Source organism: Populus euphratica, unplaced genomic scaffold (genome assembly GCF_000495115.2).
Source record: "Populus euphratica unplaced genomic scaffold, PopEup_1.0 scaffold2.1, whole genome shotgun sequence".
In the NCBI taxonomy this organism is placed as follows: Eukaryota; Viridiplantae; Streptophyta; class Magnoliopsida; order Malpighiales; family Salicaceae; genus Populus; species Populus euphratica.
In genome coordinates, this window is record NW_011499846.1 from 450,850 (window position 1) to 472,552 (window position 21,703).

At 37.3% G+C, this 21,703-nt stretch overlaps 5 protein-coding genes and 1 pseudogene across 6 annotated transcripts; 2 read left to right on the plus strand and 4 right to left on the minus strand.

Moving 5' to 3' along the window:
• Positions 1-2: 2 nt before the first annotated feature.
• LOC105137932 (putative glycine-rich cell wall structural protein 1) lies at positions 3-569 on the minus strand. The gene has a single exon (XM_011043886.1). It carries the CDS (start codon positions 567-569, stop codon positions 3-5), a length of 567 nt encoding a protein of 188 aa, XP_011042188.1.
• A 7,576-nt stretch (positions 570-8,145) lies between these two features.
• LOC105128796 (subtilisin-like protease) lies at positions 8,146-11,103 on the plus strand. Its single transcript, XM_011030626.1, has one exon. The coding sequence runs from the start codon at positions 8,409-8,411 to the stop codon at positions 10,746-10,748; it is 2,340 nt and encodes a 779-aa protein (XP_011028928.1). The 5' UTR covers positions 8,146-8,408; the 3' UTR covers positions 10,749-11,103.
• Positions 11,104-11,595: 492 nt separating this feature from the next.
• LOC105128808 (ankyrin repeat family protein) lies at positions 11,596-13,894 on the minus strand. Its single transcript, XM_011030637.1, has 3 exons — positions 13,407-13,894; positions 12,902-13,297; positions 11,596-12,073 (listed from the first exon to the last, which is right to left on the minus strand). Exons 1-3 carry the CDS (start codon positions 13,678-13,680, stop codon positions 11,763-11,765), a joined length of 981 nt encoding a protein of 326 aa, XP_011028939.1. The 5' UTR covers positions 13,681-13,894; the 3' UTR covers positions 11,596-11,762.
• A 484-nt stretch (positions 13,895-14,378) lies between these two features.
• Positions 14,379-17,971, plus strand: LOC105128816 (Syntaxin/t-SNARE family protein). Of its 2 annotated transcripts, none has more exons than XM_011030655.1 (5): positions 14,379-14,960; positions 15,343-15,453; positions 15,548-16,189; positions 16,305-16,488; positions 17,540-17,971. In XM_011030655.1, the coding sequence occupies exons 2-5, from the start codon at positions 15,415-15,417 to the stop codon at positions 17,563-17,565; spliced, it is 891 nt and encodes a 296-aa protein (XP_011028957.1). In that variant the 5' UTR covers positions 14,379-14,960; positions 15,343-15,414; the 3' UTR covers positions 17,566-17,971. The 2 variants fall into 2 exon arrangements, with proteins under 2 accessions (XP_011028957.1, XP_011028949.1); XM_011030647.1 differs by having other exon boundaries at positions 14,381-14,960; positions 15,343-15,457.
• Positions 17,972-18,100: 129 nt separating this feature from the next.
• Positions 18,101-18,695, minus strand: LOC105128830 (cytochrome b5-like). The gene is made up of 2 exons (XM_011030667.1): positions 18,586-18,695; positions 18,101-18,504 (listed from the first exon to the last, which is right to left on the minus strand). Exons 1-2 carry the CDS (start codon positions 18,676-18,678, stop codon positions 18,178-18,180), a joined length of 420 nt encoding a protein of 139 aa, XP_011028969.1. The 5' UTR covers positions 18,679-18,695; the 3' UTR covers positions 18,101-18,177.
• Positions 18,696-19,256: 561 nt separating this feature from the next.
• Positions 19,257-21,474, minus strand: LOC105128841 (3-oxo-Delta(4,5)-steroid 5-beta-reductase-like; annotated as a pseudogene).
• Between the last annotated feature and the right edge of the window lie 229 nt (positions 21,475-21,703).

Consider the following 21,703-nt stretch of genomic DNA (forward strand, 5'->3'; position numbering starts at 1 on the left):
TATCAAGATCGGTTTTCTGACCCAGATCCTGTGATATGGACATTGTTGTGATCATATCCCCCGCCTCCCCCACCACCTATGCCTCCACCATAACCCGAGCCATACCCATTTCCTCCACCATTACCACCCGAACCAGACTCACCTCCAAAGCCGCCACCCCAGCCGCCACCAAACCCGCCACCTTGGTCCTTACCACTACCACTCCCACTCCCGCTCCCGCTCCCGCTCCCACTCCCACTCCCACCTCCACTGCCACCGCCACCGCCACCGCTACCGCCACCTCCACTTCCACTGCCGTAGCCCCCACCTCCACTACCCGGCTCATAGCCCTTGTCACTACCATCGCCTCGTCCACCCCCTTGTCCATAACCACTGCCTGAACCTGCACCGTAACCACCAGAAGACACCCGATATCCAGCCTTCACTCCGAGTACACGTTTCGCCTCATGGTCCATAGAACTTCTGCCCCTCAATAATCTCCCTTCTTTCTTTGCTTCAGCAAGCACATAACTACAAAGGCCGAGTCCTAAGAGGATGAGAAGCCAGGACACCACATGTTGTTTCTCCATACCTCCTGTCGCTCAAAAATCAACTGCACCTCGACAAATAACCAACCTTGCTCCTAGGAAAACAACACGGATGAGGGAGAAAAGGAAAAGAATAAAAAAAAGAAGGTGAAAATCTGGTACAGTGTCTACTGTCTAGTAGCCTCTATCTTATTGCAAGCTCACTGGTAATAAGTCTAGGAGTTTTTGTTGGTAGTGGTAGTGGCCTGAAGGCTGAAGCTATATATAGAAATTTTACCTTTAGCTTCTAGGAGCTATGAAGCAGGTTCGAGGGGTGGGCATGCCTGCAGATTGTGCCTGATTGGGTGACGCGTGCCAGCTTAATCTGGTGATGGGAGCTATTTGCATGAGCACAAGGGAACTGCAATGCGGTGTTGGTGTGTGAGTTTTGGGGGTCATGGACATGGAAGTTAGTTGCTGGGCTATAGGCCTTAGCTTACGATTACGGCCTTGTTGGTGAGGCCGGAGTCGAATTTCAAGTGGCCACACAGGCTAAATACATTTACGTGGAAGTGTTCAAGACTTCTTCCGAGTTAAAGATCAAAAGAATGTGCTCTGTGGCGCTTCAAACAAGAATACGAGTCAGGCAATATGACAAGTGGTTTTTTGAAAATTAATTTTTAAATTTGTTTAAATTTATTTTCTATTAAAAAAGTTGATAAATTAAAAATATTTTTCCATCAAAGTAAAATTTAGCTTTGTTTTAGGAAAGTATTTTTTCATTTTAGATGAAAATACTTTTTAAAAATTGTGAAAACTTATAAAATATATTTATTGATTATATCAATTTTGGTCTTTAAATTTTTTATTATTATATATTTTATTTTAATTTTATTTTAATTTTACCCATTATATTTTGATTTTTATATCAACTTTTGTTTTTATTTTTATAATTGTTGCTTACTTTTCTCTTATCATTTTTTTCATTGAAATTTCTTATTTATTATATTTGGTCCTTGTTTTTTAAATTATTGTTTATTTTATTTGAAATAATTTATGATATTATAATTTTTATTTTATTTTATTATCTTTTAACTTTTTTATTTGCTAGATTTAATCTCTATTATTTTAATTATTATTTATTTTATTTGATATAATTTATGAAGTTAGTTCTTTATCTTCAATTTCATTCTCATTCAACTTTTTTATTTGTAAGATTTGTTATTTATTATTTTAACAATTGTTTTAAAAAATATTAATAAGTTATTTTCCAGCTTATTTTTTAATAACATAGTCAAATACTAAAAAATATTTTTAATTTATTTTTTATAACACTACTAAACATTAAAAAATAATTTATTTTTTAAAAATTCATGTGTCAAAAAACCTACTACTAACAAAATGAATGGGGCCTTAATAATTTTTTCACCGAATAGACGGTTGATGGAAAAAGACTTTGCTTGTGAATTAGAAGTTGGGGCCTATGAAGAAGAGTGATCATGGGCCCTTCTTCTAGTATTAGGTAACCAAGATTTTCATCTTTCCATCCTGCAATCAAACCCATATTAAAGACAACGAATAATTCTTTCCACGAGAATCTCAAGGACTGTCTGACGGCCCATGATTTCTGTTTGTTTTACCAATGATTATTGAACTTGATCTGTGCTTATTCAAGGAATCTTTGAGTTGAATAGGTTTTTAGTAATTTTATCAAACTTGGTCTAAACAGTAATAAAGAATTTATATATCTTTTAAACATAAAACAAATTTATTTTAATAAGAATAATTAATTCAATAATTTATAATGTATAATTCAACGTCATAAAATTTTTTCTTATCAATTTTTAGATTTAATATAACTGTATTTTCAGTTAATTTATGTAAAAACAAAGTTTTTGTTTGATTTAGATAATGATGTTTTTGGTTCCAAATAGTATTTTATGAAAAAAATTATTTATATTTTTAAATTATTTTGATATACTAATATTAAAAATAATTTTTTAAATAAAAAAATTCTAAAAAGCAACCTATTGATAATCTTTCAGTTTATTACATTTTTGTCTTTGTTTCACGTGTCAGCATTTAATAAGATAGCCAATTCTTTCAACGATGAGCTCCAGCGCATTGATGGGATTTTTGCAATAATGTCTTTTAACATTAAGGAAGAAATTTATTTAATAAAAATATTTTTAATTATATATTTTTTAAAAAAATATGTTTTTGTTGAAATTAATAAGAAATGAATTTTTAAATATAAAACAAATAAAAAAATATCAAACAAACAAAAGCTATTTATCTAATCAAATAGTTTTTTATTTCTGCCCTTAAATCCTTGCCTGTAAGTTTTAGCCATATGATATGGAAATAATTTTCCTTCACTGCACATTGTATTCATAACTTTCTGTCTAGAGATAACCAATTAAAAATTATACCCGTCTCGACAGAGCTCTTCACTAATCTATTTGAATGCAACACTCAATTACATATAAAGAAGAGCTGAGATCATCTTAATGGTACTGTTCAAAATATATTTTTGTTTTTAAATTTTATTTTACAAACCAACACACTAAAACAATTTAAAAATACTAAATTAACAGTTATTTCTTTTTAAAAAAATTCAGTTAGACCTCAAAAACAAAAACAGCATAAACAATGTGTTCACACCAGCTCGACTTGGGCCAGATGCGAAACAGCGACTTGTCATAATTAAAGACTGTTGAGACTGTTCGTGAATAGAAAGCCTATCCTTTGTATAATTGCAGGGGGGAGGTGTTAACTTTAGCCTATGAAAAACTTGAATGGCTGTGAATATAGTAATCAGAGAAGGACCACCGAGGATCGCGAGCATTCAAAAGAGAAACGACTCCTTGCTGACTGCCTGCTCTCTCAATTATTTGGACTGCGATGTGCATGGGACAGTGACATGGTAGCAACTCTGGGAAGATTCTGAAAACATTTGCTGTGGTCGATCGCTTTATTTCCAAGTCTGCAACAGGGAACCTCAATCAATACCTAATGCAGCCTTCCTTTCAAATCTGCTTCTAACAGTCAGCGACTTTACGCGTGCTTTTTCATCCAGAGAAACCCCGGGTTGATTGGAAAACAAACGATCAGAATCTTGCTGGAGCTAAGTTTTAAGTAACAGGCACTCACCCGGCAAAACTCGATTGACAGGACTAGGTTATCGTATGCAAAACTAGTCATGATTTGTTTAGGCCAACACTATTTCATTTGAAAAAAAGAACAGAAACAATGTTATTTTAAGCAAAAATATAGATCTGGGTTATATCAGGGATCTCCAATTAACTCAACAATCCAATAATCTAAAGCGTTATTGAAGTCGATAATTTAAAGTGATTGGAGCAAAAGACCAAGAACCTCGAGTCAGTACTTATCAATCTTCTTGGCAATAATTGACGGTTATCAAAATTTGCATTTCTCGCCACTGTCCAAAAGCAGATACATGATCCATAACCTAAGTTATTTTGGCACAGAGGAAATAATTTGATCAGAAAAATAAAAAAACACGGTAAAATCTCAGCATAATCACCTATTTTAAGTAAAAATATAAATCTGAGTTGCATCGATTCAGGTTAACTTAACAATTTAAAAAATTAAATTTTTATGGATTGAATTTTAAATTAAATTTAATAATTATGATTTCATGTTGAATTTGATAATAACAAAATGATTTTATTTTTTATTAAAAAATAAATAAAATATTTTTATTTTGATTTAAAATAATTTAAAGTGATAGGAAAAATAAAATGAACAACTAAATTTCAGTCAATCTTCTTGGCAATAATTAACAATTAAAAAACATGGTATTTTTTTTTTAGAATAACTTAACTTGACAAATTTTAAATTTTTATTCTAATGGTTATGAGTTTTAATTCTCTTACAGCTATTAAAAAATTATATTATTATTAATTTTAAAATTTATAAAATTAATTAAAATACATACAAACTAATTCAAATATTTATTTTAATAATAAAAAAAAATACACAGTCAAATCTCAGCATAATCTTGTATGGAGTGCAAGAAAATCAGCGCACACAGCAGCCGTAGGAGTGGAGTGGGAGGCATGGTCCTGAAAAAATAAATAAATCTGGGTAATTTCTCTTTAAATAATTTAAAATTTTAGGGTTAAAATTATTAAAATTTAAATTTTGGCCCTCTTATTTTTGTTTTCTAATCTTAACCCTCCTATAAAAATTTCCTGGCTACGCCCATATTAATTATTATTGTTAATTTTCGGTCAAGAATTAGATAGTTCTTGCGATCAATTTTCACGTTTTGGAATTAAATTTATCTCCCTATTATAATCTAAAGCAAACCATCCAAGAATTCATAAAATTTCTTACTAGGTATTGTGGGATTCAATATGTTTTTTTAGATTAACACGGGTGTCCGGGCCAGCTTGCGTGTATCACGACTAATCTCACAGGTCCTGAAGTTAACGACCATGTAAGTCTCTAGTAGCCATCATATGAGCAATCAAGGATTCGAACCTGAGACCACAGAGGAAGCAAACCTCTTAGTCTCAAGTCTTTACCACTTGACCACCACCTAGATAGTTGGGATTCAATATTTGATAGAGAAAGAGATGGTACCCCATTTCATAAACAACTTGAAAAAGAATTTGAATTACCGGGCACTACATTAATCTTTAATCATCAATTTTTTTTATTAAAACAATAGCAATTTGTTTTGCTACAAGAAATTAATTTTGTGGAGGTTAATCGAATCACTAAATGTTGTTCAAGTTAAATGGATTTAACCAAATCAAAATTCTATTTGATTCAACTCGACCTAAATAAAATTTTTGAATTATAAAATACCTGTGTAAACCCTGGCCGGATTTAATAAACAAGACAACATCTATCATGGTCATGTAGTGGAATAAAGAAAGTTGTAATTTGAGGAGTGCCAAATTGATAAAAACTCGTATACAGAATCTTAGATATGGAGGAAGGAACGAGCACTTGCTGCCACTGCCGTCCTTTTGTCCATGGAAATCTAGATTCCAAACGATCATAATCCATACCCCACACTGCAAGGGGATTTGTATTAGGACAGGGATCTTAATTAAGTTAGAGCCAGACAGCTCTTCAAAGATTATTAAACCACAGCCAACCATTGTTTCTTTCCATCATTAATTTCTTCTTTTCATACCTTTTGTTTAAAGGCCGATTAGACTGTAGATAACTGAAATTGATGAGATACCAGCACGAAAAGGAAGTTTAAGCATGAAAAAGGGTCCAATTTTCACATTGTTTTCACATATTAACTACTCGATCACGACACTGACTCCATCAAAACCCAAAAACTGAAGAGGAATGACTGGATTTATCCATGTTAATCACATTCTTTATGATAAAAGTGTGTGATACAAATACCCTGTAGCAAAATATACTGCTAGAACATCTGCAGCCACATATACCTGTTGACAATCACTATATTTACCGTGGGTGTTAATCCCGACTCGGGAGAAGTTTTAGATTATGTGCTAGATAAATTAACCATAATTGATCCATTTTTTTAAATACTAAAACGACATGTTTTATTTTTTTCTAATAAAAATAATCAATGAATTTTAAGCAGGTTATAACATGAGTTATTAACCGTTAAATCAACTCGATTTTAAAACCCAGCCCTGAATGGACCGGATCCTGATTCGACTTGGGTGCCAGTCCGTTTCTCCACAGCTAATCCGCATTTAAGCATGAATCAAACAAAAGCCAGACTAACAAGTTAGGATGCTAGATGGATAGCGTGTAATTATTTACCTGTAGAAACTGTTCCTAGTTCTGAAACAATCAAGCAATTATTAGTGCTGGTGGTGGTCCATTCCAGCTAGTTGTCAAGAAAAATATGGCTGGAAGATTGTGAGGAACACCCATTTGGATCTCTGCTGTGATTAAACACTGCAACGATTCAATTATCTAATCAAAGTAAAGGCTATTTTTTCTTAGGGCCTTTAATCACTTTCTGATAATTGCACAACATTACCTAATGTTCTTGGCTTTTCTCTTTTCTTTAAAGTATTCTCGTATAGTACTCGTTTCTCCACCATCCATTACTCAATCTAGATGCCCCAAAATCTGACCTTTGACTAGGCATCCACCCATCACAATCTGGTATTGATAATTACCCATCAAGACAGTTGTTAGAGGGGTACTGGTTAAATTTTCTTGGATTCGACATGTTCATCTAGAAAATCTGGAATTACAGCAATAATTCGGATTTGATTTTTGCAGTGAATGGAACGGTAAAATTCTTGATTTTTAGTAATTCAGTCCAAGTTCAAATCCCGATGAGTCAATATTAAAAAAAGCAGTACTTTTCAGTTTGGGTTCCTAATTGGATATAAAAACTATGATTGAAGGGCACGACTTCAATCTTTCTGGATATAATTGAGATGAACAATTAGTGGTATTTCCACTAAACCTAAGCAGATTATTATCTTCTGCAAGTGAAGTGATGTGTTGGGTAAAAACAGATCACATATTTTATCATATCTTTCACCTAAACCAGATGGGGATAACATATATTATTGATAACCAAAAATTGCAATCACAGAAATAATTGTCGAAGCTCTCTGATGATTGGCGTTCTTCGTAGCCAAGCAAAAATCTTCGCCTAGTAAAACACACTTCGATTGTCCTGTATGAGAACTTTTTTTCCCAATAAAGTTGTGGAAGTGCATGCAGCTATATTTTTATACGTTAAAGGAACGCAGGATTCCATGATTTCTGACAAATTTGAGAGCATCAGGGATTCCCAAGAGCACTTGTTCTTATGCATTATGACCTGTAAAGTTTAGAAACAATGGCAGATTGAACGAATCCCCGCCCACCACTAAGGTCTATCTCATTTACCCTCTTGAGTGGGTTTGTTCATATAGAACCTGCAAATCATGTGGCCAAACTGCTTGCGGAGAATTAAGACATGGATGTATACCTGCATCCGTCTACGTGGCTGCAAGAATTAAGTGCTTATTAATATCATTGATCGGGCACTTTCTCAAGTGTCTTTGAGAGAAATCCAAAGACATTGGACTTGAAATGCTAGCAGCCTCGGAATCTTGAATGTTACACGAAATTTCGTAATCCTTCTTCGACATCCCAGCCTTTTGAATTGGAAGTTCGGCGTCCCAAGCAACACCTTTTTTGGCAAAATACATCACCTCTAGAGCTCTCCTTTTAACACAGATAAATATGCCGGCCATTAACTGAAATGAGATTCGGGAATCCAGATAACGATGCCACGTAAGAAAATAATTGAATTGGTCGACCCGGGAACCCGTGGATATAAAATATGGCCCGGCCAGGTTCGAACCAGTTTGATTGATTGTTACAACCAAGACAAATTTAATAATTTTTTTATTTTAAATAATAAAAAAAATTAAAATAATATCATTTTGAAGTTACTAAATTAAAACCTGCTATAAAAGCCTTACAAGTCAGGTTCAGCCGGGACCCGTTTCGATAACTATGCCTTTTATCGGCCATCATCGTGCATGCCTACTTTAATGCTTTTACTCGTGCATTTATCCTCGAACTTGATTGGTTTCTAGATAAAACAAAACTAGAGTAAACTATAGTAGTGCCAATTGAAGAGTTTCCAGAGGTTAAATAATTAGTTATAAAACACTACTAGTTTTGATCAGCTTCATAATCTCCTCCGCATAGCTCCGAATCTTTTTCAGAGTTCTAAACAATAATTCGTTTGAGTCAAACCGGTTGTCATCATGCTATATATATAAACTCATGGAGACCTACCTTGGAGCCAAGAGAATCTTTCCCTGTCCTATGCAAACCTCACTTTCTATTCTCCTTGCACTTTAAAAAAAGAACAGTTGTCAGAAGTAGAACACTATACTGCCTGAATTCGCCAACATGAAGATGGAAAGACAGGTCATGAGGGTGAAAGACTCGAACCTCGGGCTTCAACTGATAGCCACACTTCTGGTTTTGTGTTTCTGTTACACACACGCGTTAGCAGAAGAGAAGAGCCAGCAGACGAAGAAGACTTTCATAGTTCACATGGACATGTCCAAGATGGCAGCAACTTACGAAGATCATTTTCAATGGTACGATTCATCTTTAAAATCTGTATCAGAATCTGCTGACATGCTTTACGCTTACAACAACATAATCCATGGATTTTCCACCCGACTCACACCAGAGGAAGCTGAATTACTTGAAAAACAACCCGGAATTCTATCGGTCCTCCCTGAAATGATTTACAAGCTTCACACAACTCATTCCCCTGAGTTCCTTGGATTGGGGAAAAGCGATGCTGTTCCCTCTGCGTCCGCCTCCATAAGCGAGGTGATCGTTGGAGTACTAGACACTGGCGTCTGGCCAGAAATAAAAAGCTTTGATGACACAGGGCTTGGCCCCATACCAAGTACCTGGAAAGGTACCTGCGAGGTGGGTAAGAACTTCAATTCATCGAGCTGTAACCGGAAACTGATAGGTGCACAATATTTCTCAAAAGGCTATGAAGCAGCATTTGGACCTATCGATGAGACAATGGAATCGAAGTCACCAAGAGATGATGATGGCCATGGAACTCACACTGCAACTACAGCAGCTGGGTCAGCTGTCTCAGGAGCTAGCCTTTTTGGGTATGCTTTTGGGACAGCGCGTGGAATGGCTACACAAGCTCGAGTAGCAGCTTACAAGGTGTGTTGGTTGGGTGGATGTTTTAGCTCTGATATTTTGGCAGCAATGGAAAAGGCTGTTGCAGATGGCGTTAATGTCATTTCAATGTCCATTGGAGGAGGAATCTCAGATTACAATCGAGATACAGTAGCGATTGGAGCTTTCAGAGCAGTTGCACAGGGAATTCTTGTCTCATGCTCGGCCGGAAATGGTGGGCCAAGCGCAGGCAGCTTGACTAATGTTGCTCCTTGGATAACCACTGTCGGTGCTGGAACGTTGGACCGTGATTTCCCAGCTTATGTGAACCTTGGAAATGGAAAGAACTACTCAGGCATATCACTTTATAGTGGAAAGCCATTATCTGATTCATTGCTGCCACTTGTTTATGCTGGTAATGCGAGCAATTCAACAAGCGGCAACCTTTGCATGACAGGAACTTTGATTCCTTCTCATGTTGCAGGAAAAATTGTGATATGTGATCGAGGGTTGAATAGCAGGGTTCAAAAGGGCATGGTGGTGAGAGATTCTGGTGGTCTAGGGATGATTTTAGCAAACACAGAGCTGTATGGAGAAGAGCTAGTCGCTGATGCACATCTTCTACCCACATCCACTGTAGGGCAAAGAACTGCGGATGCAATTAAGAATTATGCCTTCTCTGATGCAAAGCCAATGGCCACGATTGCTTCTGGAGGCACAAAGCTTGGAGTTGAGCCATCGCCAGTGTTAGCAGCATTCAGTTCCAGAGGTCCAAATCTGGTAACTCCAGAAGTACTCAAACCCGATCTAATAGCACCAGGAGTCAACATTCTGGCGGGATGGACCGGGGCAGTTGGCCCAACTGGGCTAACAAGCGACAAGAGGCATGTGAGCTTCAATATCATTTCGGGTACATCAATGTCATGTCCTCATGTCAGTGGATTAGCTGCGCTCATCAAGGCCGCTCACCAGGACTGGAGTCCGGCAGCCATCAAGTCCGCTCTCATGACCACAGCTTATGCAACATACAAAAATGGGGAAAACATATTGGACGTGGCTACGGGACAACCATCAACGCCATTTGATTTTGGCGCCGGACATGTAAATCCAGTAGCAGCCCTTGATCCTGGCCTTGTTTATGATGCCTCTGTTGATGACTACATTGACTTCTTTTGTGCTCTAAACTACAGTGCATCTGACATTAAACAAATCGCAAACAAAGACTTCACTTGTGACTCGAGCAAGAAATACAGTCTGGGGGATCTTAATTACCCATCGTTCTCTGTTCCACTACAAACTGCTTCAGGCAAAGGGGGCGGTGCTGGTGTAACAAGTACAGTCAAATACACCAGGACTCTGACAAATGTGGGTGCTCCAGCAACATACAAGCTTTCCATGACTTCAAAAACTCCGTCAGTTAAGATCCTAGTTGAGCCAGAGTCCCTGAGCTTTTCTAAAGAATACGAGAAAAAGACTTATACAGTGACTTTCACTGCTAAATCCATGCCTTCCGGTACAAACAGCTTTGCTCACCTGGAGTGGTCAGATGGGAAGCATGTTGTGGGTAGTCCAATAGCTTTCAGCTGGACATGATCCGAAATCCTGAAGAAATCCCATAAATGATTGTCATTCACGCGACAAGTGCCTGAATTTGTATGTATTTTCAATCTCTTCCCTGCTGTTCTAACAGCTTGCTGTACTGGAAAAGCTGTTCATAATTGCTCTCTGAGGTGATCAGAGGACACATAAAAAAGAAGTTTGGGGTGGGGGGGGGGGTAATTGTACAGGGGATAATGGAAAGAATTGTGTGAAATGAAAATAACTCTCCAGTTGCTTTTAGTGCCTCTCAATCTGAAGCCTTTAACAATATACACTGCATGGCTGAGATTAAGGGACTTGGGCATGTTTGCGCAGCAATACATCAAATAAAACTAAGCTTGACAGGGGAGGAGAACAAAAATGCTCACACACTGAACTTCTTGTGACTGCTTAGGTGAAATTAACATATGCCCAAAAACTAACTGAAAAAAGGAATTTTACAAAGCCCAACCTAAGATGAATAAGACGAGGGGATGTGAAATCATCAAATACATCCCTTGAACTAATTTAACTGAGATACGAGGTACAATATAGACACAATGTAGTGTTAAAGTTCTAATACCAGGAAAATTTGTGGATATTCAGGCCACTCATCCGTTCTGACACCCTACGAAACGAATTCCTCCATGTCGTTCCTTTACCTCAAAAGCAGATATCAATTCTTATTAACCTTCATCTAAATTTCAAAACTCTCCAAATTTAGCAATTGCCTGGTTCAACTGATTCACTAACAGGGCTAAGGCATCATAGAAAAAGTATTAACTAACCAATTACTTATGTTGCTAATGCATTTTTCATGATCTTATAACCTAAGGTTCATTCTTGATCAAACAATGGTAGGTTGCATTCCAATGCTAAAATAGACTCAAATTAACAAAGCAGTGAGCAATCCATCAACCTCAAGACATTAGAAGGATACTCCTAAATTGCATCAATGAATAAAATTGTTACAAAACTGAACTGTCAAGTATAATTTATAGATTTCTAAAAAATGGAGAAAAGGTTACATCATGAATCCTCGATAGACTGACAAACAGGGAGATAGTATGTATCAAGCTGCCAATACTTGTGTCTCACACCTTGCCAAACTTCTTCTCCCAAACAATCCTTAACAGGCAAGGGAATTAACTGTGTAGAGTAGCCCAAGTGCTCGAGTTCTAGCGAGACTAAATTACAGTAAACAACATGGAAGAATGCGTTACCTCCACAAAGTCCATTGAAAAAAGAGTAGATTCCTCCAGGCTTCAATAGCGCAGGTAAGTGTTGGTGAAACTCCCTCAGATCTTCATAATATTCTCCATAAGTGTCAAAGAAAATACCTGCACAGATTTAGCCCATATTTCAGAAAGCTATATAATACGCAATCGCTCTGCTGACATTTCAGAGAATACACTTCATCATATAACTATAATTTTCAGTCCCTGCAAGGACAAAATAGTTTGGTGACATTACAAAACTTCTTGAAACTTTTCCTTATGTCTGCAACACTGCTAAGACTTTACACTTTACAGAATGACCAAAATAATACCCATACTCAAACTACCGTTAGATAAGAATTATTCAAGACAGATTTATAAGGAAGGTGGAGTAATATGAGAAGTTGAAACTCAAGTTAGTATACTTCATGACCAAACACGAATCCATTTGCACTGCATGTTCCCAATGATACATTGTATGACTTTCAATGCTGACATTAAATGAAGATCTACAATGAGTGGGTTATTTTCTTTAGGAAGTTGATGGGTTTTAAATTCAAAAGAAGCACCATTTCTGAGCACCTGTCTCGTGCACACACCACAAAAGAATACAGCGTATTATATTCTTCGTATGAACATAAATTCAGATATACAGTGTATCTTCACAAAGAGAATCAGCTTAAGAGCTAAACAATAAATTACCACTCTATTGTGAGTTAAACAAGCAGTGCAAAAGTATGCATTCTCAATTTCTCATCAAACAATACGATGAGCTTATGAACAAACTGTTAGCCAGCAACATAGGTTTCCCTAACAAACTCAAATCACAGAAGCTATACATTGTTACTTTGAAATGACAACAATAACAATGCATATCACGATATGCCACACCCTTTTGCAAAAATATAAATACAAACACAATCATGTTTAAAACGGGCATCGTGGATTTACCATCATAAGTTCCAAGTTGAGAAAGAACATCTTGCCACCGCCCAAATACTATCTTCACATTATCCTTCTCACCCCAACCATTTCGAATCATCCGTTCATAAACCTCCGGATGCGCCTCAACAATCGTATGCATAGCCGGATTATATTGTTGAATAGCTGTATCCACAAGCCCCATTCCAAAGCCAATGTTCAGTATATGACCCCCACCTGAGCAAACCGCCTTTGCGTGTGCTTCCATCAATGGCTTCTCCCAAGCCATCATTATCGCCTTGCTATCCGAGTCCATTATCTTGTCTTCACTAAAACTAACCCTATCTTCTAAGTAATTCTCACCATAACCAGAATTTGGCTTCTCTTTCCTGGCAATTGTTCCTAATATTAACTCAGACTGAATCCCTGTTCAATTAAAGGTTATTTTAGTAATTATAACCAAACATAAGCTGTTTTAATTAATTACGATTGGAGTTGATTAAAGGGGAAGCCAAGATAATTTTTTATATTGTACCAGCGTTGAGGAGAGTTTCGAAGGCGTCTTGGTGGCCAGCTTCCATGGCGAAGTCTCCTGCGGAGATATTGGAAGGAGAGAGAGCGTTCCACGGTGCGCCAGCTTCGAGGAGGTCCTTGACGATAGCGGCGTGGCCGTGCTTGGCGGCGTGCATGAGAGGAGTGAGGCCATTGCTGTCGAAGTAAGTAACGTCGATTCCTGAGTTTATGAGAGATTTAACTTTGTCTACGTCGCCGTTCTTCGCTGCTTCGCAGAGAATTTCGAATTCGTCCATGGCTGCGCGCGATAACAGTGAAACCCTGCTCCAGAGTCCAGCGGCTTTTTAAGAAATGGAGGTGCCTTTCTTTTGGAATTCCCGGTGAGTCTGACGGCTAAGATGAGAGCTACGTGGCATAATCAGGTATGTTTTCTGGTTCCACAATTTGGTTTGGTGGGCTGGAGCTGATCGTTTTCTTGTGTGGGCGTAGCCCGATTTTGAACGTAATCGGGGGCTCTCTTTATTTTTGTTAGTTAATCTACACTTCGGCCTTGGGCTTTTGCCTTTTGATTATGAATATCGGTCTGAAAAAAAATGAAATTATTTTTATCGATTGTTTTTCTAAACAAATTATTTTTCATCGATTAGACATTTTATTCAAACGTAATTGACTTTTGATGATCTAGTAGCCCAGTCAAATTTAGTTGGGATAATTTTAAGTAATTTAAAACACATAATAATATTACTTAATAAAAATCAATAATCTACAAGTTAATCCAATAAACTAGCTGCTAAATTAAAAAGGCATCAATTTCATCTTACTTCCATGAAATTGTATGGGTTTTATTGATTTTTTTAATATTAGTGCTAGCATTTCATTTAGGCATGGTTAAACTAGCATCAATTCTAAAAATATTATTTTAATAAAAATAATTAATTCGAATTTATCTGATAACGTTGGAGTTAATCCGACAACCCAGTTACTCAAATTCTTCTAGATCAATTACGACAATTACTGTATTATCCGAATGAATTTCCTTGAAGAAATCAAAAGCAATAGAACTTGTCTGTACAGCAACAAATTAATACGGATAAGGAGACTTGGCGAAACAGGCCGATTGCATGCTAATGTTCTTACTCTTAATTTGGCGCTAGTGTAATGACGTTTGCCATATCCCAAATAAATCCACCAACTTTGACCGCGGTTTGATTAAACTGCCCGCGTTGAAACGTCATCGTTCAGAAATACCACTCTCCTTCGCGGCAGCCTAACCATTCGAGTACAGAAATAACCTCGGTCGTCGATGCAGTTTATTTGTTGAAATCATGTGGCTCCAATCAAACACAATTAAAATCATTAAAAAAAAGCACCCCCCCCTCTCTCTCGCAAATATTTAGATTGCTTTGGATCCGCATCTTCATTCAAATGCTGTGAAGAAGCTTAATACTCACAGAATCTACAAGGTAGGGTGTTTTTTTTTCTTCTATTAATTTTTTTTAATGGCTTCAAGTTTTGATCGATGGGAGAAGGATCCGTTCTTCTCTGCGGCCGAGGAAGTTCAAGAATCAGCAGACAGGTACCGTTTCTAATTAATATTAGCTAATTTATGGTTTTATCATGAGAGATTTGAATTTTTATTATTTGTTTCCTGATTAAATTTAGTTTTTTATTAGAGATTTTCATATTTTCCTGATTAAATTTAGCTTCTTCTTTTTTTACGAGAGATTCTGACTTTACCTCCTAAGTTTCGCTTTTAGTACTGAAAATTTAGGTGAAACAGCATAATATTTGATTAATTTATTGTTTTCGTATTTTTAGGAAGCGAAGGCAAACTTTTTTTTTTTTATTCTATCCTTTAAGGTTTGATTAAAGCTAGTTGTTTGAGGGAGTATGCCTGTCTTTTGACCTTTTTTTTATATTGATAGATTTTTTTTGTTAAATTTGTATGCTATATGAAGGATGGAATCAACGTATAGAGCATGGATTCATTCAAAGAAAGAGGAATCTAGCATGTGGGATTCCGAGCAACTATGTCGAGACCTGCATACTGCGCTAGGCACCACCAAATGGCAGGTCATCTCGCCCTCTACTCTTTATTGAATGTTCTGTTTTGATCAGCTTAGTTGAGTTTAATTTGATCTAGGGTTGGAAAACTAAATGCAGTTAGAGGAGTTTGCTCGGGCTGTCGGGTCGAGTTATGTCAAAAGCTCTGTTGATGATGCAAGAGACAGGCATCGTGATTTTATTGTTGCGATCGAAGATCATATATTAAGAATAGAAAATTCGTTAAAGGAATGTGCCCTTTCAGAGGGCAAGACTTCATTGCCTTGGGTGCATTTGGATGAAGGGGAGTGCAATGAACTTGCATTGTTTTTGTCAGGGCCACCAACAACATCTAGAGAGAATATATCAAAATATCACGTCATGGAGAGTGGGATGACGCAAGAAGGAGGTGAAGAGTCTACCCCCCATTCTTCAAAGAACTTGACTAATTTGGTCATGTGCTCCTCCCTGGAGCCCAGGGACGAGAAGTTGCATGGGCATAGGAGGACGGCTAGTGCTAGTGCTGATATTGGTGCGTGGAAAATTGCTATAGCTGAAGATGTTTGCCTATCTGATCCTTGTAATGAGAAGGCCCCCATCCCGCGACCCCCACGAAAGGTACCTAGTTTGTCTGGAATCGTATCTTCAATGGAATCTGTTTCTAAATTCAACTGGCCAAAGAATGGAGTTCGGAAATGGAAGGCAATGGATTGCCAACAAGAATCTGATACAATACCATTGCAATCTTCACAGTTAACTAGGGTTGGTGTATTTCTATTCTATTTGACTTGTTGATTGGGATTTGCTTCTTGATTTTCTTATTATGTTTCTGTTAACGTTTATTAATAGAAATGGGTATTCTTAACTTTTTGTATAGGGCATAGATGCATGCTATGAGAAAAGTAAGAGTTGTCTGGATAGCTATAATGAATGTTATGACAAGCAAATTTATGGTTGGTATGGAGCTATGCAGCGCCAACTTCAACGGTCTCAGTATCAAATGCAATATAGTCGGCCTGTCCAAGCAGCCTTGTCGGTTGTTTTTCTCTTTTGCTTAACTGGTGAGCTATTTAGATTCGTTCAAATCTTGTTTTGTTGCATGTGTGGGGTTATATATGTTACTTCAAATATGCCACTCTTCATTTTGTAGTTGTATTTCCAGCAAGCACTATAGGCTTTACAGCAATTGGTTATATTTATAAATTGATTGACTTAAAATAATTACTGGATGCATGTAGTTTTACAAGCATTTTAAGAGTGTGATTAGATTAGAAAAAATCTTAAGATTGCAACAAGATGAGATGATGTGGTATATATGATGTTTATTACTTTATGTTCTTTGTTGTTAATTTTTGGTCGTTGCATTTTGCTATCAGGCATTTAATTCATTTTATTAGATGAATAGGTAATGCATGGTTCAGGTAGAAATTAGAAGCTTCTGCATCAAATGATGATCATCGTTGTCTATCAACTTAAGGACTTTCTATTTGAATCATGTAATTTTCTTAAGTGGGTGTGCACTTGGTAATGCTTTTGCTAAAGTTTTTTTTAAAAAAAAAACTGAAAAGGAGAAACAAATGAGCCATCATAGGTTTGCTTTTGGGATTTTGCTTTATTTTGAAGTCAGTCATCATTCAGAGTAGTTTGTTGCCTTTTCAGCACTGCTCTGTGTTGCTTCTTTAGCACTGGATTGAGCTTGGTCAATAGCAATAACCACTTTCAAGTTTGGTATAAACAGGTGTAAACAAGGTTGAACTGATATGCAAATAAAGCTACGAAGCTTCCCTTGTTTTTCTTCCAATATTTACAATGCAACTGACATAATTTTGAGTGGAATGACAAGTGAATAAAAGCGTTCAAACCACCTGTAACTGCAGTAATATTATTATGAATAATTGTTCATTGTGAACCAAAAAAAATCGTAAAATTATGGTAAACTGTCATTTTATAAAATGATGAAAACAAAACTTCTGAAGACAGGCACGGACATATCTAGAAACCAATATCAATAAAAATTATGATGATTCTTTTATAAAGAGTTTTTGAATGATAAAGAATTTTAGTATGAGTTTATTGGTTTATAGAAGCTTATGTTTATTGGTCTATCTGCAGTCTTAATTGTGCTGCGTGCAATTTAAGGTGCTGTTCATCTTACAAATTCCAGCCTGGGGCAATAAATAGCTTGGAGGGCATCACAATGGTGATATGCGGAAAGATGTTCTTGAGAGAACAAGAGCTTTTCATTATTATGAAGTGACTGCTTCAGTATAGGTATGTGTTCTCCTGTTATGCAGTAGCCAGTATTATTTCTGTAAATAAAGCCTTGCTCACCCATTTTTCCCCCCTTCCTGACCACCATTTCGCTCTTCCTCAAACTTTTGATTATGTTGTATAATTGTAAGAGCCAATAGATGGCAGAGAAAGTTGGCCGGGAACATTTCTCAAGTGCCATCTGATCCTGTAATACATTTTTTTTATTTCAAAGCCACTTTGGTGTAGTATTTTTACAGTTTGGAGAAAAACAATTCTCTTTTCTTTTTCAAAGCTATCGAGGAATTTTCATCTGATATAGCTGTTCATGAAGTGGGGGAATTGGAACTATCAGACTAAAATTGGACATCACCTAGATTTTGTGCTTAAGGGGAGCCTCTCAAGATGAGTGAAAAAATGCAAGAAAGGAAATGTTCCTGATACATTTTATTACCGATAAGCCTTACAGAGGTAGTTGCTGATCAAGTGACAGACAAGTCTTAGAGATACCGGTAACCAAAGTAGAAACCAGTAAACACTAATGGCAGGACGAACTCAAGAAAAGCTTGATACGTGGGCATTTTATCATCCTTGATCACAAAGGCACTCATTTCTTTGTGCTTGGATTCCACAAAAGAAGCACTCTTGTCTGCCTCATTGAAAGCGTGACCCTGAAGAACACCGACCTGGTACTTCAGGAGCAAGTTTTGGGCTTCCTTGCTGTGTCCAATGTTACTGAATTCCCTCGTCGCATCCTTTCCTGCAACCTCTAAAAGCACCTCTCCTCCTGCTGGATGCTCGTCCAAGAACTTCGTCACGTCGAGTACCTGTTAAAACGAAACAACTTCATTACCCGCTAGACATAGACGGAAAAATATAGGATTACATGTTTCCAAAGAGAGGATTACTCTGCCGTTGATGACAAACCAGCAATCTTTTTTGGATCTGTGTTGGGCAACCTGTGAAAGAGTGAAAGTTTTCTGCCCAGCCATTTTGCACATGGGAATTCAAGTGGCGTGCAAGTAATTTATAAAAATGGACGGGGTTAGGTTTTGATCTTGGTTGGTCACGTGCGCTAACGCCATGAGTCTGGTCATTCACGTGTGATCTAACATTGTAGTCGTAGAGTGGTAGCTGATGCCATGATGCCATCTTATTTTTCTGGGCTTGTTCGGTACACCTGAAGCCCAAAAGTCCCCAAAACCGAGTGATTTCAGCAAGGTTGTCTAGGTAAGTTTTTCTAGAGGATGTGAGGTTACCCGGGTGGAGACCTGTTGGTCTTATGTTGTGGCCTTCACACGAGCAGTCCATGAGAGTCCTTGTCATGAAGAAATGAACTGTCTCCTTAATTACCAATCCAGCAAATTATGTGATAATATTTCCGAAAAAATAGAGGGGAAACAGGGTGCAGATTATCTCGCTTAACTTGGCTCTAGGCAAATTGTGTCCGTTTGTCTACGTGTTTATACGCCTTTCAAGCTTGAAAACATCATTTTTTATGGTTTTCAGCTCCAAACAGTGTAGAAAACGGCCCGGAAGCTTAGATCTGACACCTGGAAATTTCTTTAGAAGGGCGAAATGGTGCTTGAACAGACTATGCTACATTCTTTTATTGGTAGTTCAAAACAGACTGACGGTTCTCAACACATGATACAGTGTTGTTTCTCCCCATTGTCCCCATGGTACAATCTACATGGTTCTTATTTTTGTACAAAAATCACATTACTAACAAAAGCCAGCATGCCCAAGTTTCTCGAGGCACAACCTTGTAAGCCTTCATCTTCTCTATCCAAGAAATGAACGACTTCTTGGAATTCCTAAACCCCAGGAACCCATGCTGTTTGCTCTTATTCATGCTAGGTATAGAAGCTTCCCCGCCAAATATCAATCCACAAACCACCACGTCGTCCCCACTTCCTCCAGTTTGGTGGGCAGAATCTGATTCTCCCTTACTATCTCCTCCCAAACTGCTCCTTTTTCTTTCATCGTCTCTGCCAAGCTTATCCTCTCCTCTGTCTCCACAAACCCATACTCCTCTAGTCGAAACTGTTCTCCCAAAACCTTCCACAAATGCTTCCATTTGAACACATCTCCATTGTGGACATTAAATGCTTCGTTTTTGGCACTAGGATCCACACACGCCCAAATTTCATGCTCCGCAATGAGATCAGCATCTGAGGCAATGGCGTAAAAATTCCAAACCTCTTTCACCCCAGGAAACCGCATTGGAGTTCCCTCATGCTTGCATATAACAGCGTAAACAGAAAGAGTGCGAACAATACTCATCAAACGATGAGGCGAGAGCCCGAAGATGTTGTCAGGTCGGTGAACAGACCAAGTCAATACTTCTTTCTTTGCCACTTCCTAGAGCAGAATTTCTTCCAGAGCGTAGTAAAAGTTGGGAAATTCCAATCTAGGCAGATCCTCAGTGAAGGGTGGATCATGGGCTTCAATCTTGCTGAAGAACTGGAAGGGCCCAACGTAGTGTTTGGTGCCGGTTTGGAGGCAGATGTGGCGGAGATTGTGAGCATTAAGGATAACAGCCTCGAGAACATTGCGGAACATTGGGCCGTTTATCTTGCAGTTCTCATACTCCGTCTCTCGATTGGCCCAGGTAACATAAAAGCTGTGATCAGTAACATCCGTCAGCAGTGAGAGCTTTGACTGTGTTTGGTTCCTGTCAGAAATGTCACGCTGGATGTACTCCACTGGGTTGTCTTCATTCCAGTTAGGCCGCTTACCTCCAGCAACACCATATACTTCCATGGACCGCCAGGGGTGTCAGCAAGTGGGAGAATCTCAGCCAAACTTTGCCAACTATTCCTGTTACACCCACCACCAGCGCCACACTCCTGTAGTCCCTGATGCCCCGTCATCGTCATGAATTTTTTTCTGCAAAAATTAACACCCCAACACCATTCAGATGCTACATACGTTAACAGAATCATACATAGTTTCTAGTAAAATAAATTTAACCGGGGAAAAAGATACCGGAGTTAGTGTTTTAATTACCTGGGACTACCGATAGCAGCTGTAAGGAAATCCAACTGGTAATATATTAATATTTATTTATAAAAAATTAAGTATATTTATATAATATTAAATGTGGTTTGATAAATTATTTATATAAACAGAAAAGTTAATATTATTAAAAATAAAAAAAATATAAAAAAAAAATAATTACATACACTTTAACTCAATTTCTAACTCTCACACACGGCTGCATATTAAAGTAGAGATATTATCTTTAACAACTCTTTTTTCTCTTTTTTTCTTACACGTTGTACTTTCACACTCTCTCGTTTTATTCTCAAACAATGCCTTTATTTATAGACATCAATAATGAGACAAGATTTACAAATCATGATATGATTTGTGGTACTAATGGGCAGCTCATAAATTATATTATTTTATTAATGGTTTGTGCAATTTGATCACACGCTTATTTTTTTAGATTTTTAATAATAACAACCTTACTCTTTAAAATAAAATGTAAAAATATTTTTCATTAATAAAAATATTCCAACAGCACCAGCCCACCACGGGCTCATTTTGTTATCGGATAATCGATAAAGAGACGAAAAATTCTTGTTAGTGAAATATCAAGGAGGCTAGCTGTTGTGATCTATAAGAGAGTTCCGAAGAAAAAAGAGCGGGCAGATGACAAGAGCATTGATGTGTATCTAGTTGCTTTCATGAATTGTGGAATGGTCTGGACATGTGAATAGTTTGGCTCCTAAAATGAATTCAAAGGTGTCTTGCGTGATTGAGTAGCTAACGGTTGTGAGACGATGGCAAAGAGGCACTGTTGTGACATTAATCAGTTTCAGCATTGAAACACAAAGTCACTTATATTTATCTCTCTGGAAGCAGGAAAAAAAGAAATAATTCTCAAGAGAAAGGTATGAAACCCATAGTTGTATGACCTTGTTCGGGGTTTCACCTGTGAAATAAACCGAGTCGATAATTATGAGATTAGTTATGTAATTTAGTCAAGTTTAGCTAAGTTAATTTGATCACAAATCA

What these genes read in the sequence shown, in the direction of transcription:
- LOC105128796 (XM_011030626.1), top strand. Translation starts at nt 8,409, where the DNA reads ATGAAGATGGAAAGACAGGTCATGAGGGTGAAAGACTCGAACCTCGGG.
- LOC105128816 (XM_011030647.1), top strand. Translation starts at nt 14,884, where the DNA reads ATGGCTTCAAGTTTTGATCGATGGGAGAAGGATCCGTTCTTCTCTGCG. An exon ending in GTTCAAGAATCAGCAGACAG is followed by an intron (nt 14,961 to 15,342) that starts GTACCGTTTCTA and finishes TGCTATATGAAG; the next exon opens with GATGGAATCAACGTATAGAG. An exon ending in TTTTCTCTTTTGCTTAACTG is followed by an intron (nt 16,489 to 17,539) that starts GTGAGCTATTTA and finishes GTCTATCTGCAG; the next exon opens with TCTTAATTGTGCTGCGTGCA.
- LOC105128808 (XM_011030637.1), bottom strand. Translation starts at nt 13,680, where the DNA reads ATGGACGAATTCGAAATTCTCTGCGAAGCAGCGAAGAACGGCGACGTA. An exon ending in CGAAACTCTCCTCAACGCTG is followed by an intron (nt 13,298 to 13,406) that starts GTACAATATAAA and finishes TTAATTGAACAG; the next exon opens with GGATTCAGTCTGAGTTAATA. An exon ending in TCAACTTGGAACTTATGATG is followed by an intron (nt 12,074 to 12,901) that starts GTAAATCCACGA and finishes AAATCTGTGCAG; the next exon opens with GTATTTTCTTTGACACTTAT.
- LOC105137932 (XM_011043886.1), bottom strand. Translation starts at nt 569, where the DNA reads ATGGAGAAACAACATGTGGTGTCCTGGCTTCTCATCCTCTTAGGACTC.
- LOC105128830 (XM_011030667.1), bottom strand. Translation starts at nt 18,678, where the DNA reads ATGTGCAAAATGGCTGGGCAGAAAACTTTCACTCTTTCACAGGTTGCC. An exon ending in GGTTTGTCATCAACGGCAGA is followed by an intron (nt 18,505 to 18,585) that starts GTAATCCTCTCT and finishes TCGTTTTAACAG; the next exon opens with GTACTCGACGTGACGAAGTT.